The sequence below is a fragment of the Adiantum capillus-veneris genome, chromosome 20 (genome assembly GCF_014529385.1).
Source record: "Adiantum capillus-veneris isolate H3 chromosome 20, ASM1452938v2, whole genome shotgun sequence".
NCBI lineage: Eukaryota > Viridiplantae > Streptophyta > Polypodiopsida > Polypodiales > Pteridaceae > Adiantum > Adiantum capillus-veneris.
This window is the reverse complement of record NC_140950.1, coordinates 39,052,923-39,074,986: the sequence shown is the minus strand read 5'-3', so window position 1 is coordinate 39,074,986 and position 22,064 is coordinate 39,052,923. Positions and strand designations below refer to the sequence as shown.

At 41.5% G+C, this 22,064-nt stretch overlaps 1 protein-coding gene across 1 annotated transcript; it reads right to left on the bottom strand.

The window, feature by feature from the left end:
- Positions 1-3,349: 3,349 nt before the first annotated feature.
- LOC147432387 (uncharacterized) lies at positions 3,350-3,727 on the bottom strand. Its single transcript, XM_086491920.1, has one exon. The coding sequence runs from the start codon at positions 3,725-3,727 to the stop codon at positions 3,350-3,352; it is 378 nt and encodes a 125-aa protein (XP_086348046.1).
- Between the last annotated feature and the right edge of the window lie 18,337 nt (positions 3,728-22,064).

The window sequence follows — 22,064 nt, the reverse complement described above, 5'->3', positions numbered from 1 at the left end:
TTGGCTTCCTAATTTATGTATGCAACACGAGGCCCAATATTTAATTTTTAGTCTCATAGGGCAGCAGATTCATGCGTAGCTTAGGGTCTAAGAATTGGTAGGCTACCAAGAGAATGTTTCACTACTTGAGTGGTACTTTACATCTTGGCTTGTTTTATCCCAAGGGGAGATCATTGCCGCCAGACTTACATGCTTTTTTGGACTCATATTGGACTGGTTAATCTGACACGCGAGTGTCCACAAGAGGTTTTTGTTTCATGTTTAGTAGTTCATGTATCTCATGATTGAGCAAGAAACAACCTACTGCGGCCACTTCTAGTTGTGAGGCTGAGTACAGGGTAGTCTTCATAGCTACGGTTGAGTGTGTATGGCTCAGACGCCTTACGGCTAATTTGGGTGTTGGACAGGACACTGCCAATACTATCTACATTGATAGTCAAAGCACATTGTAGAATGTGAGGAACCCATTTTTTTATGCTCGCATAAAGCATGTTGAGGTGCATTACCACTATGTCTAGGTGAGGCTCTCAACACAAGATATTAGCTTGGCTTATGTGCCAACACAGTACAACCTTGCAGATCTTTTCACAAAGGCATTGTTTCCTGAGAAGTTTGAAGCTTTTTGCAAAGCTTTTGGGTACTCCCCTTTGTGGATTGATCATGTCCTCAGGGCATGGCACTTCCCTATACTCTATGTGCTAGTTCTCATTCACCGCACCATTCTCGGGGGGGGGGGGGGGGGGGGTGTTACCATGTACATGTGGTAGTGATCTGTGTGAACACACTTAGGACCACCGGGGAAATTTTTCCCTCACTAAGAGATCCCCCCCCCCTCTCTTGCATTGTATATATTCCCATCACTCTAGGTCTATCTTATATTTCAATTGCATATTAAGTTATACACTCTTTGTTCTATGCCTTGAGATTCCTTTGTCTTCTCCAAGCTGTGTGTTTCTCTGCAACCCCACTTCCAGCAATCCAGAGATGTTTTCACTCCATACGCACAATATACAAATCTAAACTAACTTCCAACCATAGGGATAGGTAGAGCACATCCTAAGGAAGCTATAGAGTGCTTCGTGGGCCAAAATTGACCTACCCAAAATAAGTTGTTTATCTTAGGTGCAATTTTTTTCGAGTGTCAAAAATAACATTTGGGCATATGGGGATGTTGAGGACACTCTGCAAATTCTAGGTTGTAAGCTGCATTGCATTCGGAACATCGTAGCTATACAAAGTCATCAGGTAAACCTTGCGGTAAGGAAAGTTGCTTTTGATGTTTGACACACATCTGAGACCAGAGCACATAGGACGTGTGTTTATCGAGAGATTGGCTATCTCTTAAGCAACCATCAACTACTGTAGCTGCATTAGATTCAACTAGCTCATAAACCATAACTAGAGCTACATATGGCAATCCTGCCAAATCTGGTTTTTGAAGAATCAATCGACTTTTGAGAGGGTTATTTTGTAATTGCTACAAGAGATCCTTCTTGGCTATTGACAAAGACAGTTCACTGAAAAGAGTTTTGGGGACCAAACTGGCAGGTGCTGGGCCCTTTCCTTTGTCCATATTAACTGCCACTTGTCTAGTGCTTACTTTTTGCTGGCTTATTTTAGTGATGGTTTCTATTGGAGTCTGCTCTTTGGGCATTGCTGATGTCTGGAGGATTTTTCAATGGGTAAGGGCTGGACTTGACTCTCCAGTTGCTTTAGTAGAGTAGTACTCTTTGTGAACAGAATCCTTGGTTTCTTTGAACCACTGGCCTCCACATGTGCGGCCTTCCTCTTCTGTCCCTTTGTGGCCAATTGATCGCCTATGTCTTTTTCTTCTGAAGATAATTCTACATTGTTATTGACTGGAATGGGCTTCGGACTCCAAGCCATTTTTACCCGAGGAAAAGATTTTGGAGTAGTAGCCCAGTACAAAAATTGCCGGACATACCAAGCTTTGAATACACTTTGGAATTTCAGCTTGGCAGTCTGCTGAAGAGTGTTGTGAGACAAGATATGGCTCAAATTGATTTTGGCACTAGCATTCAGCCTTTTTGCGAGCAGCATGACAAACACCTTTTCTGACGCATATGTGGGATTGTTCTTCAAGATGATAGCCTCAGCAACAAACCTGTAGGGTGAGGGGACATCCAGTTTTTATACTGGAACCCCTTGTGCACCAACCTTTCGTTTCTTTTTGGCTGCTTCATCCTCCTTCAGAGCTAGACTTATTTGCTCTACAAATGTTGTGGTTGGCTTCTTCTCGTTGGGCACTCTGAAGGCGTAGGCAATGTATTCAAGTTTCACTGTTATTTTTATGCCATTTATAGTGGCACTACCTTCCTCAGATTAAAAGAATCAAGAACCTGTTGATAATGGCTGTGTCAAAATCCAACTTTGTAGCCTGTACGATCACATGCAAATCTCATAATTACAGTAGCGATTATGCCTGCTCAGTAAATACATATTTGTCTATCTTGTTGTGTGGGATAAGTGGTAGAGAGGCCTGAAGAGAAGTGATGACTACTGCATTTTTAGCCATTCTATCGTGCATCTTTTCTGACACTTTCTTTCTACCCATACACTGCAAGGACTCCAAATCTGTAGAGGACAAAGACTTACTTGTATATTCAAATCCATAGCAAGGTGTGTCAAGTAGGGACAGATAGGGACCGGTAGAGTCTTCTGACGAGGAGGTTTTTGGCTGCAGTGAAGAATTCTGAGAGCGTGGTGATGGCAAGTGGGTAACATCAGGTAGTCATCGCGTAGGAGACTTGTGAGGAAGAACGCTCACATGCCTTATTGTTATATGTGTACGTGCCATAAAAGCTCCACTACTTACCATTCCTAGAGTTGTGTACGCCATTGTCGATGTGGCACACATGCATTGGCCATTGTATCCCTTTAATGATTATCACATTCATTCTTGTTGGCCCTTTTCCCCATAGGAACTAGTACGGACTCTGAAACTCTACTGGCTCTGTCACACTGGCACTGGTTTACATGGGTTTACATGGAAAAGATTGAGAATGGCTAGGTCTAAAAAATCCTGGTCATCAGCACCCAGAATACCAGTATCATCTCCTTTGGAGGTATCTTTTTCATTAAAATAATATAGCCTGCTCTTGGCCCCATTATAAACACCTGTCAGCAGTAATCCAGATAAGTCTTTCAACCTCACTGTGCCATTTGAAAATACCCAATGGACTTCATATGGACCATCCCAAGCCATTATTAAATTTCGTTTCTTAGGACCCAGTTTGGACTGATAAAGCAAAACTAAGTCACCCTTTTGGAAATCACTAACCTTGATTCTTCTATCATGCCAATGTTTTTTGTGTTGCTGAACGATCTCCTATTCTAGCATGGCTCTTTTTCGTAACTCATCCAACTTCACTAATTCCTCCAGTCTATGTTTGAGATTATGATTAAAATCTAATCCATATGCAACCGCTATTCTGAGACTGGGAATCACAAATTCAATAGGCACTACAGCTTCAGTACCATACACCATTCTGAAAGGTATGGTTCCAATTGTGAGTTTATAAGTTGTTTTGTAGGCCCATAGAGTAGTCTGGAGCTTAAGATCCCACTGGTGTGGCTCCTTTTGAACAATCTTGTTTAGAATATTCTTGATGGTTTTGTTATTGCTCTCTGCTTGACCATTGCACTTGGGATAATAGGGAGTTGATTTCCTGTGCTTAATTGAGAGCATCTCCATCAGAATTTCCATAGTATCATTAATGAAATGTCCCCTTGATCTGACACAATCTCAATGGGGCATCCATAGTTGTAGATAATGTTTTCAAATAGAAAAATAGTAGTGGACTTTGCAGTATTATCTGGAAGAGCCTTGGCCTCTAGCCATTTTGTGACATAACAGGTAGCCATCAAGGTGTACTGGTTCTTCCTTGGACTGATCTTCTTGAATGGTCCCATGAAGTCCAGACCCCATTCCATGAATACTCCTGGTGGTTGTACTGGAGTAAGTGGAGTCATATCAACTGATTTTGGTTTGTCCATTCTCTAACATATATCACAAGTTTTACAAAAACTTAGGACATCTGCTATCAGAGTCTGCCACCATAATCCAGCTTGCAAAATATTCTTATAAGTGATATGAGTGGAGAAGTGTCCTCCACAATCCCCATCGTGTGCTTCAGAGATAACTTGCATTTACCCTTCCATTGGCACACACTTCAAAGAACAACATCTATATTCAATCTATAAAGCAATCCTCCTATTATGGTGAACTTCAGACTCTTAATAATCAGAGCTTTCTTCTGATTATTTCGAGTCCAATTGTCTGGAAATCCTCCTCTTGAAAGAAACTGATACACATCATACCGTCATTCAGGGTCCAAGTTCTCCTCAGTTGTTACCTAGAATAGCTCTGCATCTACTGGCTCATCCCTCAAAGATATTTTAGAGTAGCCTTCAGTACTTTTGGAAAGAAAATCAACACCACAATGAGATTTATTGGGCTTGTGGAATATGCAGAATTTGAACTCCATCAGGAACATCATCCATTTGATTAATCTTCCTTGGATAATAACTTTGTTAATAAAAAAAAGAGTGCCTAATGATCCACATAGAAATGAAATAATTTTCTCGGTAAGTAATGCCGAAACGTGGTGGCACTAAAAACCATTCATAGGGCTTCTCTCTGCATGGTAGTATATCCTTGTTTAGCTTGACTGAATCTTCGACTGGAAAATACAGTGGATAATCAATCCTCCCATCTGGTTGAGCTAGTTGACCCCATTTCCAGTCCCAAAGCATCAATATGCACATGAAATATAACATCCCAATCTGGTTGTCGGAGTACTAGCTTATTGATAATCACATTCTTAAGACATTGAAAGCTTTCCTCACATTCAAAAGTCCAAATGAACTTACAAGTTTTCTTGGTAAGCTAATATAAAGGTAATGACTTGGAAGCAAACATGTGAACAAATCTTCTATAAAAATTTATATATCCCAAGAATAAACTTAATTTTGATGTTGTGCAGGGTACCTTGTCCTGTTGGACACACTGAATTTTATCATTGTCCATCTCTATGCCATTCCTAGACACTATATGCCCCAGTAATTGTCCCTTCTAAACCAAAAAAATAGACTTGAATGGATTCAAACAGATCTTCTTCTCCTTACATCACTGGAACACCAGCTCCAAAAATAGTAAATGCTTCTTCTTAGTTGAGAATACAATGAATTCATCCATAAATATAGATAGAAACTTGTACAAGTATTCACTAAATATCTCCATCATGCAACATTGGAATGTGGTTGGAGCATTGTAGAGACCAAATGGCATGACTAAATACATGAATGCATCCCATTTAGTAATAAAAGTGGTTTTTCTATGATCTTCAAACGCAATCTTTAACTGGTTATAACCACTGTAGCCATCCATAAAACTATACATATCATGGCCTGCAATCTCATCAAGAAGCATGTCAGTAAAGGGTAACGGAAAAAGATCTTTGATAGTTTGAGCATTCAATTTCTGGAAATCCACACAGACTCCGAGTCTTCCATTCTTCTTGGTACGACCACTATAGGGAATAGCCAGTCATTGTTGGCGACTTCTGTGATGAATCCGGCTTTCAGAAGGTTATCGATTTCCTCTTTGAACTTCTTGGCATAGTTTGGATTCATTATGTACCTCTGTAGACGTACTGGTCTGGCATCTGGTTTTACTGGTATTTTGTGTTGGCACACCTCTGGATCTACACCTTTTCAATCAGTATGTTTCCATGCAAATACATCTTTGTATTTCTGGAACATAAGTCATGATTTTTCTTTCATTTTTGAGTTCAGATGCTTATTCACTTTGATCAATTAAGGACTTTCCTCAGAACCCAGATTCCAGTTTCTTGATCATCTGGAAGCAACCAATTCAGCCCACCTCCCTTCCTCTTAGTTGACTCCTTAGCATAATCCCAAGACAGACCTGTTAGTTATAGATTCTCATTCTGAACTCTAGTAACCTCTTCAACGCGCACCTATTTAGTGTACACTGTGTACTGGAATCTGAACATTCTTTTTTGGAGTCAGCTGGTTTCTATGGTCGTCCAATCAACTGAACTGGTCTCTCTCCAATATTCAAAGTTCGTTGAACTGATCTGGAAACGGATTCCTCTGTTTCTCAGCTTGATCCTTGTTGAATAATACTACATTTAAGTGGGTGGATGCATGAATAGGTGGCCCGGTTTTAACGGGTTGAAAGTTTCTTTTGGAGGCTTAAAATTTAGGGGGTATGAAACTGGTGTTATGGGCAAGAATTGTTTGAATTAAATATTCGTGTGGAGGATAAAAAATATTAAAAATCATGTGGAGGATTCAAAAACACGTGTGGAGCCCACGTCAGAACGAATGTTCAGTCGAATGTTTTCATGACTGTGACTTCTCTGTATCTTTGTGCCTTTCTCCTTCTGCGCCTTTCTCAGCTCGCTCTACAGCCCCCTATGCACGCTGCTTATCCTTCGCTATGGATAGCAACCTAAGAAAGAGCCCAAGGAATGCAGCCCAACAGGTCTCCCCCACAAAGACCCGACATTCTCCCACGAAGGTATGTCACCTCTCTCTATCTCTCTCTGTGTTGTGTACAACAGACCTGTGTGTAGTAGAGTACTGAGGGGTGGATACATTGAGTAATGAGTATGGATTTATTCCTTTGAGAGACAGAAGTTACAGCCTCCTCCCAAAATCATCCGCTTTGTTCACCCCAAGGATGTGGAGGTGCCATCAAAGGCATTCTGCACGACAAAGGAGGATTTTCACAGGGAATATGGGTTAAGTCTTGAGGGGAAAGATGTTAGGAAGTTGACAGATGCAGATGTGCCCATATGCGACTAGATGAAAGTTTTCACCTGTCGTCCAGTGAAGGAGAAAAAAGTGCCGATAAAAACAGCAAGGCCGGATCACTACAAGGCACTCTACCAGCTCTACAAGCAGGTGTACCAATCCAAACCACCAAACTATCTGCTGGGAGTCAAGTTTGCACACGGATATGTTTATTTCGTATGCACAGGTCCGGTAAAGTGGGCTGAATTTGCATCTGAGGTGGTGAAGAATGTGACCAATGAAGGTCACTTAGATAGGAAAAGAGAACAATGGAAGTTAGAGACTTCCCAAGTATCCACAGGTACCCCAAGTGGTTCTGCCATCTTCTTAGTAAATAACCCATCCAGAAGTACACCAGTCGGAAGTGGACTTTTTGTGACCACTCAGTCTGCCTTTAGTGTTGAAGTATCCACTTCCTTGCAAGAACTTCTTGTTGAGGTTAGAAAATTTCATGACAATGTATCAGCCGAGTGTCAGAAGGCTAAGGATTCAATGGTCAAATCTGTTGCTGATGTGCACCGTTGCGAGGGTGCCCTTGACACCATCCGAATGCACTTCCCTGATGATGCCAATGTACCAACAGGCTTGCTTGACAGCCTCCAAGAAAAATTTGACCAAGCAAAAGCCACCCTACAGCAGGCATAGGTATGCTTTTAACTCCATCTGATTGTAGTATAATACATGCATACGGTATGATTTTTCATACTGGTAGGATTATATCATATTCGGTAAGGGTAGATGACAATACCGGTAGGATGTTATCATACCGGTAGGATTATACCCTACCGGTATGATTACATCCTACCGGTATGATTATATCCTACAGGAAGGATTTAGGAGATAATCCTACCAGTATGATAACATCCTACTGGTATGGTTACATCCGACCGGTATGGTTAGATCCAACCGGTATGATAAAATCCAACCAGTTTGATGTTATGCTTCCGGTATACTGTTATCCTACCGGTATGATGTGATACTATCCAGTATAATAACATTATACCGGTGGGATAACATCATACCAGCAGGATGTAATCATACCGGTATGATAACATCATTATACCGATTTTCAAGCATTCATACCAATTTTATACCTGTTTGACATTGTCTGATAACAGAGGTCTCTTGCCTACAGGAAGAATTATCCAAATGCTTGGACCGTGAGGAAACCTTTGGTCTCTATGTCACGTTTGTGACAAGCATGATTAGTCAACCAATGCTACCTGAAACCATAGTCTTGCCTGCACGAGTAACAACTCTCGGACATAGTGTTGTTCTCATTGATGTGTGCAATGCTTGTGGTGTAAGAATTCATGATCACAATCGCTCAAGCCATGTTGTTCTATTGCCTTGTTCACATGCATACCATGCATTCTGCTATGCTCACTTGGCTGAGAAAGGAAAGTGCATGCTTAAGGATTGCCTCGGAGTTATTTCTGTAGAAGACCCATCCCTTCTAAAGAAGAAGCCAGTTGAACCATGCCCAAAGATAGGTGAGAAAATTGTTTCAATGGGTAATCAGGTGGTTGATTTTTGTCTTCTCTGATGTTTTTTCAGGTGGTTGATTTTTGTCTTCTCTGATGTTTTTTCAGAGTCAAGCTGCTTCAGAACTACTGCCGGTAAAGACACAGGGAACGATGCAGTGACGCCTGCATACAAGACACCTGTGGAGATATTGCTTGATGAAAATGTCCCTAGTAATGCTGAGAAACCTATTTCGGAAACAACAGAAGAAGAACAAAACTTTGAGGTAAAGGAGCAGAGTACGACTGGTGCTGAAGAGAAAACCCAGAATGAGGAAGACGATGTGTTGCTAGACAGCATGCGGGTGACAAGATCAAAGACCCCGAGAAAACAAGGCCAACGTGGCAATAGTAAGTTTTTTCATTGATTATGGCTCTAATAAGTGATCTCTTGCTGCACAACTTTCTAAAGCTGATGGTCGTGTAGATGTCAGGCTGGAGGGAAGTCCCGAGGAGACCCTTTCTCAGCATATAAGAAAGGCAAAAAGAAAAAAAATCGAGAAGATTGGAGATGAGAATCCTGAAATGGAGCAAAAAAGCAAGGAAGAGGAAGAGACCCAGGGGCAGCCAGAAGAGGACATGGACATAGAAGACACTAAGGAGATGCAGAATACCAGCACAAGTTCTGACCCTAAACCTAGAGCCTGCAAAAGATTATAGTTTGCCCCCCATTTTCTTTTTATGTAACCACTTCTAAAATTAATATAACTTTCTTTCCCATTCAACGTCTCTTTCATCTTGTGCCTAATTTTTGAACATTGTGTGTTTTTATTGTATGATTTCAATCTATAGATATGTCCTAATTGCATATTTAAATTTGAGTCTTGTGTAATTTTGCATTTGCAGATATGTTTTCAGTTGAAGAATGGCGCCTTGCAGATAGGTTCAGGGATGACAAGCAGAATGGCAGGGTTGACATTCGTGCAATATGGAATTCCGTGTTGTCTCCTACAGTGCTCGTGTTTCCTCTATGGTATAGACTAATTAAAAGAATCCCACTGATATGGCCAAGGCCACCACCTCCGTTGAGCGTCCAGTGTAGGGTTCTCATTTTGGACCTTAATGGATTACTGCTCAAGAAATTTGATGGAAAATATGGTGAAGAATTGCCCCACTGGCCAGAAATGCGGTATGTTGTTGAAGGGGATACACAGTTTTGGGTAAGGCCCGATGCAGAAGTGTTTCTGAATTTTTGTTTCAGATGGTTCGAAGTGTGGATATGGAGCTGCTACGAGTTTGAGAAGCTCAAACGCACGCTAGCGACAGTGTTCCCTGACCACCACAAAAGATTCAATAGAGTGGTAAGTCAGGCGCAGTGCACAAGGGCCCCTTTTAAATTGGGCGCGACAAATAAACCGGTGTTCCACAAGAATCTCGAAAATTTTCCTGACCTACCACCTGACACACTTATCTTTGATGATTGTGGATATAAGCTAATGTTTAATCCATTGGGGTCATTTCTTGTTTTTCCCAAGCTAGAAAAGCAGTCTAAAGAAGTGCGCGCCTGTTTTCAGTCAACCACTGTCATAAACTGGCTGGCTTGTACTCTAAGGACAGAATTGAGTATACAAAGAGGACTGTAATTTGTGCATACGGACAACCTGACGACACCTATGTGCGTCGTTTTTATTGGAAATGGCGGATTGACTTTTTCAAGAAGAAAGGAACATATTTTTTATATAAAAAGAAAGCTTCATAAAGTCTGTGAAGTGGGCGACTTTTGTCGATGGATGTAAATGGAGAATTACTCGGCCAAAAGGCTCAATCAATGTAACAGAATTCATGTATAATACATTTACAAGCAAGTTGCACGGAAATACGTTGTATTCTATATTTGAAGTATATTGCAAATAAAGGAGACAGTGAGAGAGAGTGTCTGATAACGGTATTATACTGGGCATGACTGGTATGATACTGAGAAGAGAGAGAGAGAGAGAGAGAGAGAGAGAGAGAGAGAGAGAGAGAGAGAGAGAGAGAGAGAGAGAGAGAGAGAGAGAGAGAGAGAGACTCGGATACAGAGAAGTGACATGTATGATACCGGTATGATTCTTTCAAGTGACTGGTATGATACTGAGAAGTGACTGGTATGATATTGAGAAGTGACGAGAGAGAGAGAGAGAGAGAGAGAGAGAGAGAGAGAGAGAGAGAGAGAGAGAGAGAGAGAGAGAGAGAGAGAGAGAGACAGAGGAACTTGTATAATATCGGTATCATACCAGTCACTCCTCAGTATCATACCGGTATGATACTGAGAAATGACTGGTATGATGTTTAGAAATGAGAGAGAGAGAGAGAGAGAGAGAGAGAGAGAGAGAGAGAGAGAGAGAGAGAGAGAGAGAGAGAGAGAGAGAGAGAGAGAGAGAGAGAGAGAGAGAGAGAGAGAGATAGATTTTATTATCATCCTCGGAGGTCAAATATGACCTATGGGACCAAAGTTACATGTGATGTAGTATGTGTATGGCTGATGAGTGACTCTCGATGCTCCAAAATTGTAGTGATGAGAGTCGCAATGGAGAGCCCACACTTTGGCTGGGAGAGGAAAGTGTGTAGGTCTAAGTTATGGCTGAAAATGTGAGAGAAGCAAGTTCGGATGTGATCAAAAGCTGAGCACTCTATTAGTGTGTGGTACTCAGACTCTCGAACTTGCAGTGAGCATAATGTGCACAATCGATTTGACTCTTCTCCATTGCCCCAACGCCCTATCTCGCATCGAAGGAAATGGGAGCTAAGCCGAATTGCTGCGATAGTGCGTATCGTGGACAAGGGAATAGGCTCAAGCATGTAAGTGTGAGTACGGTTTCCTCTCTCAGCGAAGGACATGGTTTTGTAGTTGGGGGAAATATAGGTGGTGTAATGTATGAAGCGTGACCCACCGGATTTCTCCCAAGCCGTAATACATTGGCGTTGTAGAAAAGCTTCATTCACTTGAGAGTCAATTGAAGCATCATGTAGCAAGTGTAATGCATCCCATCTCCCAAACCACTTCTTTATGTCTTGCATCCATCCCGTGCTCAAGATCTTGCTTTTATGCGTCTTTTGAACTTTTTTGCTTGCTTCCCATGCAATTGTAGGAAGTCGATGTGAGGGGTTTTGACGCATCTTTATCATGTACTCCACAACCCTTTCCATGCCCATAACCTCAATTGGAAGAGATCCCGACTCAAGAAGTAGGAGCATATATGGTGTTTGTGTCTTAACTTGGAGAAAGTTTGTAAGAAAACGCTTTTGGACATTCTCAAACTCTTTCCAAGTAGACTTTGAGATGCTCCCGCCCCACACTTCAACTCCATAAAGAAGAACCGGTGTCACCAATGCATCAAAAAGATACTTCTTGAGAACCCAACACTTGATGTTTCCCGCATTACACATCTTCTCAAATGCATAATATGCTCTCTTTCCCGCTTCCAAACGACGCATAGCACATTCATGACACTTGTGATTGGATGGAACCTCAAGGCCAAGGTACTTAAAGCTCTCAACAACTTCAAGTGTCTCGTTGTTGTACACAATGCATGGCTTCTCCTTATGGTTGGTTTTCACAAGCATAACCTTTGTTTTGGATTCATTTACAATCAGCCCACTATGCAAGCAAAAGTTCTCAAGGACAACCATAAGCTTTTGTGCATCTTCTAAAGTGTGTGCTAGAAGCACTACATCATCTGCATACAACAAAAGCATGATTACCGCATTGCAAATAGTGACCTCTTCAATGCCTTCTTCTTGCATAAAGTCAAGTACCATTTGTTCCAATTGATCGATGCATAGACCAAAGAGAGTTGGTGACAATGGACATCCTTGTTTAACCCCAATAGTGCTTACAAAAATTTCTGAAATTTCTCTTCCCATGCGCAATTGACAAATCACCTTCTCATAGATTCGAGAAACCGCAAGCATAAACTCACTTGGCACTTGGAGTTCTTCCATCCTTCTCCACAAATTGTTACGTGGAATCATATCAAAGGCTTTCTTAAAGTCCACAAAACAACAATACAATCGCTTGCCTTTCAACCGACTTTCCTCCATGAGAACACGAAGAGTGACAAGATGATCAATGGTGCTATGGCATCGACGAAAACCCGCTTGTCCCTTTGCACGCTTGTCATTCTCTTCAGCCCAATCACTCAATTTCATCTCCATTATGCACCCAAACAACTTTGCCATAAGAGACCCAATCATTATAGTCCGGTAGTTGCTTACATTCTTTACATCCCCTCCTTATGCAAAGGCTTAACCCAATTAGTACTCCAATCATAAGGCATACCATGTTGAAGTGCAAGGTTGAACATATCACACATCCACTCATGGGTAAAATCTCCCGTCCATTTGATCATCTCCGGCTTGATACCTTGAAGATCTCCCGCTTTGTGAGTGGCCAACTTTTCAAGCCCACCGCATACATCCTCAATAGTAAAAAAAGACGGCATACATGGGAGTGAACCATAAAATGGCATTTTTTCAGTATTTGCTTGCTCATATAATTGCCTACAATGTGTGTACATATCCACTAGACTCAAGTTACCAAAATTCTCAACCCGCTTGCCTCTCAAGTTTCTCCAAAATCTTCCACATGCATGTGCCTTTTCTTGGACTTGAAATTCTTGTTGCTTTACTTTCCATCTTCTTCTCTTCTTTTGAATCAATGCCTTGTATGTATGCAAATGACTTTGATAGTTTTCTTTGTCCATAGTTGCATCAAGCTTTATCAAGGACTTTCGAGCATCTTGATATTCTTTATCAAACCACCTTTTGCGTGATCTATCTTTGTTGATACCATGGAGATGCTTTATGGCAAAGCATTCTTCCACACAAGAACAAATAGCTTTCTTGAAAGCTTCCCATTTAGTTTCCAATGGTGCATCACATTGAAGCTTTGTCATCCATAATTTTTTCTCAACCATTTCAATGTACATTGGTGCCCGTTTGAAATCCATACATAGTGATAACTTCTCTTTCCTTTGGCTGAGATTATCATGCTTAGTTGCTTCTCCACATGAAAGGTCAATACATAAGGTGCGATGGTCGGATTTCGGGGTCCATTGACCAAACATAAAACTCTTTATGCGATACATGATGGCTTCAGAGAGTAGCATATAGTCAATCACACTATCCCCATTATGTCTCCTACATGTAAATCCATTGGTTCCACTCCACAAAGATACACCATTGGCAATGAGCATACCCGTGCTATTACACATGTGTAAAAGTAACTTTCCATAGTGATCCGGCTCTTTCTCATCCATTGAAGTACGATCATACAAGTGAACTTCCTCCAACTCCCTTGAAATGTATGGCATATCAAATTGTTGAGTATCATGTTGCAATGTTTTTGTGCGAGCATTCATATCCCCAAATACAATAACATCACCTTCACCTTTGAAATAAGCAATGTCCTCTTTCAAATCAGAAAATGGTTGATCTCTATCCATGCAAGCATAAAAGGGAGAATCATGATGAGGAATGTAGCAACCGGCTACAAAAATGGGTGCTCTTTTTGGTGTCATAATTTTCAGCCATACATAACGTTTGTACTTGTCATCTTTTACAATTGATACAAAATCTTCCAATCCTTTCTTAACCATACATGCTAACCCTCCTTGTCCTCTTCGTTGCTTGAGATTCTTTGACCACATCAATGAATGTACATTGTAATCCTCCAAGCCGTTAATCCGTTGTGTATCATGCTCCCAAGTTTCAACAAGAAGTATAACATCGGCTTTGCTTGTTAGTTCATCAATGCCAACCCCCGCATTCCATGGGTATCCATTACAATTCCAAAAGCATATTTTTAATTGTAACTCGGTCTCATAGGTGACGCATCCCTATTTGCTTGAGAGACTTGCCTCCTCCTTGGGCACATTTTCTTCATGAGAGATCTCCTTGTTTTTATTATTCTTTTCCTCATATGCCTTGCGACGCATATTTTGTTGCTTAATAGTGCGATCTTCACATACAAAACATTTTGTGTCCCTCAAATAGATCCAACTATTATCAAGGATAATCTTTCGCTTGGTCTCATCCGGCATGGTGCATACAATTGGCATTTGGTGCGGGAACAACAATTATCACCAACAATAAGAGCTTGACTGAGGGTGTCATAGTGTCCTTCATATGTTGCATCCTCATTTATTTCGTCGTCATCGTCTTCCCCTTTTTCTGTAGGCTCCAAAATAAGGTATGTCCAGAAAGGAACGTGTGACTTGCTCACACATCTCCTCCACTTTTCCTGTTTACATGCACTACAGAAACAAGACAGTGAACGTGTTCTCAAAGCAGTTGTATCATGCTCTGAATATGCAGAAATAGAGTGCATTGAGCGGGTATTTTTTACAGCCTTCACATCCCAATTTTTTCCCCTTTCGACATCTCCCAATTCAATCACCCAAAAAATCCTGCTTACATAACAGGCGTGGGATGCATAGGTGGCTGTAGCACCATCTGACAAGGTCTGTCTCAATAATGCCACAACATCTATAGCACAGTCTATCTTGGGGCAGTTTGGCTGCAATTGGTATTGAGTTAAAGACCTTTTTATCACTGCTCCCGCACCGTCGTGTTCTCCCTTACCATGTCCGGATCCAAAAAAGTTCCAAGACATTTTCCATCCCGTAAAAACACTATATCTACAATTTATTCAATGGATAGAAGAAGATTAATATACTCTTGGCACGATAAAATTACCAAAAAAAACACGTATTATAATATTACTGATGTTAGACAAGCATTTTATTACAACTTTAATGCCACTATGATAGGTCTCTATATTAAAACCACCTTCAGATAATGTTTGTTAGAACATGGCATACCTGGCAAGGAAATAGAATGGTCTTCTTACTTTGAAGTGTGAAGCTGCTCCATCAGACCATATCCAATGACGTTTTATATTTAGACCAAATTGCTTTAGCCATTCTGCATGTTTCAGAAAACAATGTTGAACAAAATGTGTGTCATGTTGCTTGTCATCTGAAATGAAGAAGTGAATTGTCTTGTGGATGTCACGTGCATAATATAAAAATCAGAAATTATTGAAGGCTTAATACAAAAGAAATAATACTGATCTAGGGTGATGTCGTTACCTGCAATTCGGAAATATGTTATGTGCACAAAAATAGTTACTTGATTTGAATACCAATGCATGGACTGAATCTCATTTTGTTCTTTGAAACTATAATTTTCAGCAAAGTCAACATCTGACACAACAACATCTTCAGGAAAGCTTTGTATACATTCCTTATATTGTTTTGCTTGCCATCTATACACAAAATTATGCATTATGTATTTCTTAAGATGGTCTTTGAACATGACTGCGAGATCCTGGCATGATATTTCCTTATAGGACAAGACTTTCCTTTTCTTCTTTAGACCGTCACGCGCAGTTCCTACTTCTAGGTCCTCAAAAATCTTCACCACAATCTTTTTAGCAATAAATGCAACCTCTGCAGCACAAAAGTCTAACTTATCCGGGCCACACCTTTTACATTGACCACTCAAGCAGGCAAGGGCATGGAAGGTGGACGTATCTGATTTAGGACACAGTATAGAGTTCAATAAGGCTGTTACACTCTTGATAGGGTTTTTTGGTGCCTTGCATCCACCATTGTCTTTACATATGTTGCATTGACAATGGCAAGCTTTTCCATGCAGACCGAATACAGAACTTCGCATGTGATTTATGGCATCCTTTAGGAAGGACATTTGAACATGTGAAATGCAGCAGCAAGTATATCGGTCTCTCAATTTCCGCACAAAATATGGCTTCATGTACTCAAACGCCCGCTGCCTTATTACAATTTCAGGGTATTGTTCTTTGAAGTTGAGAAAGAGCTCCACCTACAATGAAAGACATATATGGTTAAAGAACATTGAAGAAAACTGTAGGTTTTGAGGAAAACTGTTACATTACTATAAACCAGTATTTTTATTTCAAACCACTATGTTTTTTCACTTAATTGGTTAGGTAAACCAGTATATATGAACACATGTCCTTGGTACGTACCAGTGGTATATAAGTGTCAACCAATGCAAATGTTCTTACTGCTGATGTAAACCAATCTTTTCATTTATAACCGGTATGTTATTTACCTAACCAGTACAAGTGAACACTTAACCACGATGTATACCATTGATAAATAAGTGTTAAAAAGAATGAACACATGCCCTTGGTACGTACCAGTGGTATATAAGTGTCAACCAGTTCAAATGTTCTTATTGTTGATGTAAACCAGTTTTTTCATTTAAAACCGGTATGTTATTTACCTAACCAGTACATGTGAGCACTTACCCATGATGTGTACCAGTGAAAAATAAGGGTTAAAAAAATGAACACATGTCCTTGGTACGTACCAGTGGTATATAAGTGTCAACCAGTTCAAATGTTCTGACTGCTGATGTAAACCAGTCTTTTCATTTAAAACCGGTATGTTATTTACCTAACCAGTACATGTGAGCACTTAACCATGATGTATACCAGTGAGAAATAAGTGTCAAAGAAAATGATCACATGTCATTGGTACGTACCAGTGGTATATAAGTGTCAACCAGTGCAAATGTTCTTACTGCTGATGTAACCTAGTCTTTTCATTTAAAACCGGTATGTTATTTACCTAACCAGTACATGTGAGCACTTACCCATGATGTGTACCAATGAAAAATAAGGGTTAAAAAAATGAACACATGTCCTTGGTACGTTCCAGTGGTATATAAGTGTCAACCAGTGCAAATGTTCTTACTGCTGATGTAAACCAGTCTTTTCATTTAAAACCGGTATGTTATTTACCTAACCAGTACAAGTGAGCACTTAACCACGATGTATACCAGTGAGAAATTAGTGTTAAAAGAAATTAACACATGTCCTTGGTACATACTAGTGGTATATAAGTGTCAACTTGTTCAAATATTCTTACTGCCGATGTAAACCAGTCTTTTCATTTAAAACTGCTATGTTATTTACTAACCAGTACATGTAAGCACTTAACCACGATGTATACCAGTGAGAAAAATGTGTTAAAAAAAATGAACACATGCCCTTGGTACGTTCCAGTGGTATATAAGTGTCAACCAGTTCAAATGTTCTGACTGTTAATGTAAACCAGTCTTTTCATTTAAAACCGGTATGTTATTTACCTAACCAGTACATGTGAGGACTTAATCACGATGTATACCAGTGAGAAATAAGTGTACAAAAAAATTTAATGGATATGTAAACCACTATTTTCCTTTCAAACAAATATGTTTTTTACCTATCTGACATGACAAATAGTACATGTGAACACTTAACCACTATGTATACCAGTGAGAAATAGGTGTTAAAATATTTTTACTGGTTATGTAAACCAGTTTTTTACCTAACCAGTTTATACATATCATACGCGTGTGAAAGTATGCGTCTACAAACGTATGTTTCAACAAACATACGCGTATGATAAAAACTATGTTTCCATTTATATTCTCCTTCACATCTATTATTTATCTACTCTTAGTCTAGGACCGAATACAGATTCCCCTTATTTCAATTTATAACTTCCTTCATATCCGATTTCATATCTACTCTTATCAACCCATTTATAGAGAATATAGGTCATGAATTCAAATATTAGAAAACAAAAATGGATATAGTGAAGCAAGTTATTACCTGAGATTGTTCAAGAAGATGCACAGGATGTTTGACATATGAATTTCTTCCAATACGCTTTCTGCACACATTCTGAAGGGGATCCGGGAGCACCACAGACGGAGAGTGAGAGAGAGAAGGAGACACACGACACACAGATATGGGTGGGGAGACTCAAAGAGTGAGCAGCCCCCTATACACTTATGCTATGTATAAGGTATACAAGTCAGTGGGCGCCCAGACTCTGGGTGGCCGGGCAAGGCACAGATGCCTATACCCCAACAACCTCCCACTTAAAGGCGACTGTGCCTTTAAGCAAGGGAACCTAGTCTAAAGACTGCAAAAGGTGAGAGAAAACCGCTCTCAACCGATGCCCACTGGCTGGCTGTGATCGTGTGCATCCGGCTGTCCTGCTCCCGTGTAAGTCCATACACCACCAGACGTACCGCACACGTACTGCAAGTATGTACGCAATACCTGCATATCTCCCTCGTGCACTATGCCATCATCAGTCAACAAACGACTGACAACCCCAACTGTAAATGTTCCCACTGTAGCTGCGATATCCGGTCTCAAGATCAGCATCTCATACATGAGACCACCAAATGCCGATGCAATGCTAGCGGGCCCTGCTAGCTCTATGGAGCATGCATCAACATATATATCCCTGGCAATAGGCACCTCTGACTGACAAGGCGTGTCAGCCACATGCATCTCTTGACTGTCCGCAAAAGACGCATCAACCTGTCATGCAACCTCAGAGCAAACCAGCTGCTCTAGGTGTCTGCTGGAAGACATATCCTGCACAACTATATCCCCATGTTCACTGTCAAGCATAGAAAGGAATGATTGCATAATCGTTGACATCTCAGCCTCCTCTGCAATCATCCACCGCAAACATGACCACTCAATCTGCTGTGACTCACTAGAGCTCTCATGCTCTAACTCCTTCCTCCTGTCATGACTCACTAGAGCAAGACTGCTCTACCTATCTATCCTGCATAGAAGTATCTCGCACAACTGACTCTCTGCTTTGCTCAGTCACTAGCAAAGCATGCATGTCTGACTCTGTCACCTCTCTGTGTGACTGCTCAAGTTGTGCCCTAACTGTGTGCACAACGAGCTCACTACTCTGCACTCCATGCAAAGCACCCTGCAACCCACAAGCAAAAGAGACTCGCCTGCTCTCTCGCTGTCTACCTGGCTGCATGATCACAGAGACAACACCGTCTCTCGCGTGATCCACATGCAATGGGTAACCTGTACCACTCCTGGCACCTCTCGCAATCACTAGCGAACCCAAATGCATCACAAAATCTCGCTCTTGAAGCGAAATCTTACATCCACTATCCCGTAACTGTTTGACTCAGATCAAATCCCGTCTCAGATCTGGCACATAACGCACATGACGCAGGGTAAATCTCATACCACTGGGCAAGGACAAACATACGTCTCCTGCACCCTCAATGTCATACAAAAAACCATCAGCCATGTGCACACAACCAAGTCTCCCACTAGAAAACGTGCTAAACCACTCACGATGCGACGTGACATGGAAAGTAGCATCTGAATCTAGTAACCAATGTGAAGAGAATGTGCAATCCGATATGCAATCCGTAGACATAAGATCGTCTGAAGACAAGCTAGATGTAAATGTGACATCACCGTCACAAGCATACTCAATAACCACCGTACTGATCTCACTAGCATCTGTCATGCCCAAATCTGCATCACACATCTGTCACCTCCGTTGTCTCAAACGCCTGAAACATCGACGCCTAATGTGCCCTCTATGTCCACAATGCCAACATGTCAAGTCTCTAGTCCGTCGAGACTTGCGTGTGGGACCAATCTCTCCCATGGACATAGAAGTGGGACTAGACTCCCCTGTAGACATGGATGTTGCGTACATAGCATGTAAACTCTGCCATAAAGCATGAGTTGTAGTCTCCCTCGAGACCTGCCAGTCAACAGACTCAACCAGATGCAAACGAATCGTAGACATTGCTAACTCATCAAGATCCTACCAATCATCATCACGCATAGACTTGGGCTTCGACGATAAACCACACAAGGGTTTATCCTGCCCCAAATCTGCCAATGCAACAAGCATATGCTCCTTCCAAGCAACAAAATCTGCACCATCAAATTGTGTCAGACCATAACGCTGGAAGTCAAATGAAAAATTAGCCATAATGCTCGCAAAAGAGCAACCAACAATGAGTAGCAAATGTCAACCAAATCAGCCCTAAAATGGCTCGAATCGCATCAACAAAAGTCTGCAAATATGACTGTAGATAAGCCCCAAAACAGCTCAAAATTCAGCTCTTAAACAGTTGCATAAACAAGTCACAAACGTGTCCCAGATCAGCCTACAACTGAGCCATACATGGACACCTGCAAAGAGGAAACCTCCAAATAAGCCCTCAAACCTGCCTGTAAACTTGTAAACCTGTAGCTGAAACCTGCTGAAAAACCTCAAGCCATTAGTGCTCGAATCCGGCTACCTAGCTCGTAGCCACACAAGCATACATCACAATACTCACTCCTGTGAGTGTGCCAAGATAACTGTACGCCTGCCAAACCGTGAGCGAATCACCAAGCCCACAGTGTGCGGTATCGATGCATACACACGCACAAATCTCCCACCTGTAGAGAACACCGCACGCAAATGCTGAGTGCAACCCGCAATCTCTACCTAGATCGCATAAATGATGCGCATAAAACTCCTGGGAAAATTTCACCAGAGTTTCGTCAGTAAAACAGCCACAAAACCAGTAACCAAACTGACTGCACGCTCAAAACCATGAGCAACCAAAGCGCATCAAACCCCACTCCAAATGCATGCACCAATCTCCACACTTTGCATACATCATTGCAAACACCCGCAAATCTAGTACACAAATATCTGCTCTACTTGCGACTGCAAAAAAACATGCTTGAGGCATACATTGCCGAGCTCAAAAAGCAATCACATTAGTCTCCCTGAGCATCAAACCACATAAGGCATACATCGTATCCTCCCACCTGTGAGGAAACTTGCAGCTAATATCACTCTCACATCTGAGAGCAAACCATGTGTGGAATCCTCGACACACAATAAACAACTGCTGCTGTAAAAAATTCAGCGTTCAAAATTTTAAAATTTTGATATGACGAGCGCGTCCGGAGCATGCCGAAACCCCAAGGTAGACTCCTGGATCATGTAGATCTGACTCTGTATGACGGAGCTACGCAAAAAACTGCGTTTTAGAGCCCGAAAATGGCAAAATACGAGCTGCACACAGTCTTGAACCTGCTCCACTTGCGTGGTGCAATGTCCTCTCAATGCAAGCTCCAACGCAAGATCTCTTCCACAACAACATCCAAGCACTCGAATGTCAAGCTCTCCTCCGCCAAGCACTTCTCTAACGAGCTCCACTGAGCTCAAAAGCTCCTCTCACCAAGGAAACCGCAACCGCCTCCTCGACCAAGCTTGACCACACCAAGCTCCTAAGCTCCAAAGACAATGCTCCTCAAGCTAAAATCGCTCTCCGTGAAACTCCGCGATCGAACTCCACCGTCGAGAGCGAGCGAGCTATCGTCTCAAAGCTCTTAAAGCTGTCGTGCTCTCCGCGGTCGCCATAGCTCTGATACCAATTGAAGGGGATCGGGGAGCACCACAGACGGAGAGTGAGAGAGAGAAGGAGACACACGACACACAGATATGGGTGGGGAGACTCAAAGAGTGAGCAGCCCCCTATACACTTATGCTATGTATAAGGTATACAAGTCAGTGGGCGCCCAGACTCTGGGCGGCTGGGCAAGGCACAGACGCCTATACCCCAACACATCCTTCTTATTGGGTGAAACACGAGTGTTAGACATCCAAAAAGAGAAGATCAACTCTTTCTCATCAGGTGTTATGAAGCCACGATCCATGGGCTATCAAGCACACAAAGAGATTGGCGAATTGCCATCACCTGCTGCCCTCAACCGATTCTTTGCAGCTATGAAGTTCCTCTTGTGCAAATTTAGTAACTTAGATGTAGCTGAAACATTCACTTTTGAGGTAGATGTACACTCAACATTCATAAGCATTGTGGTGATGAACC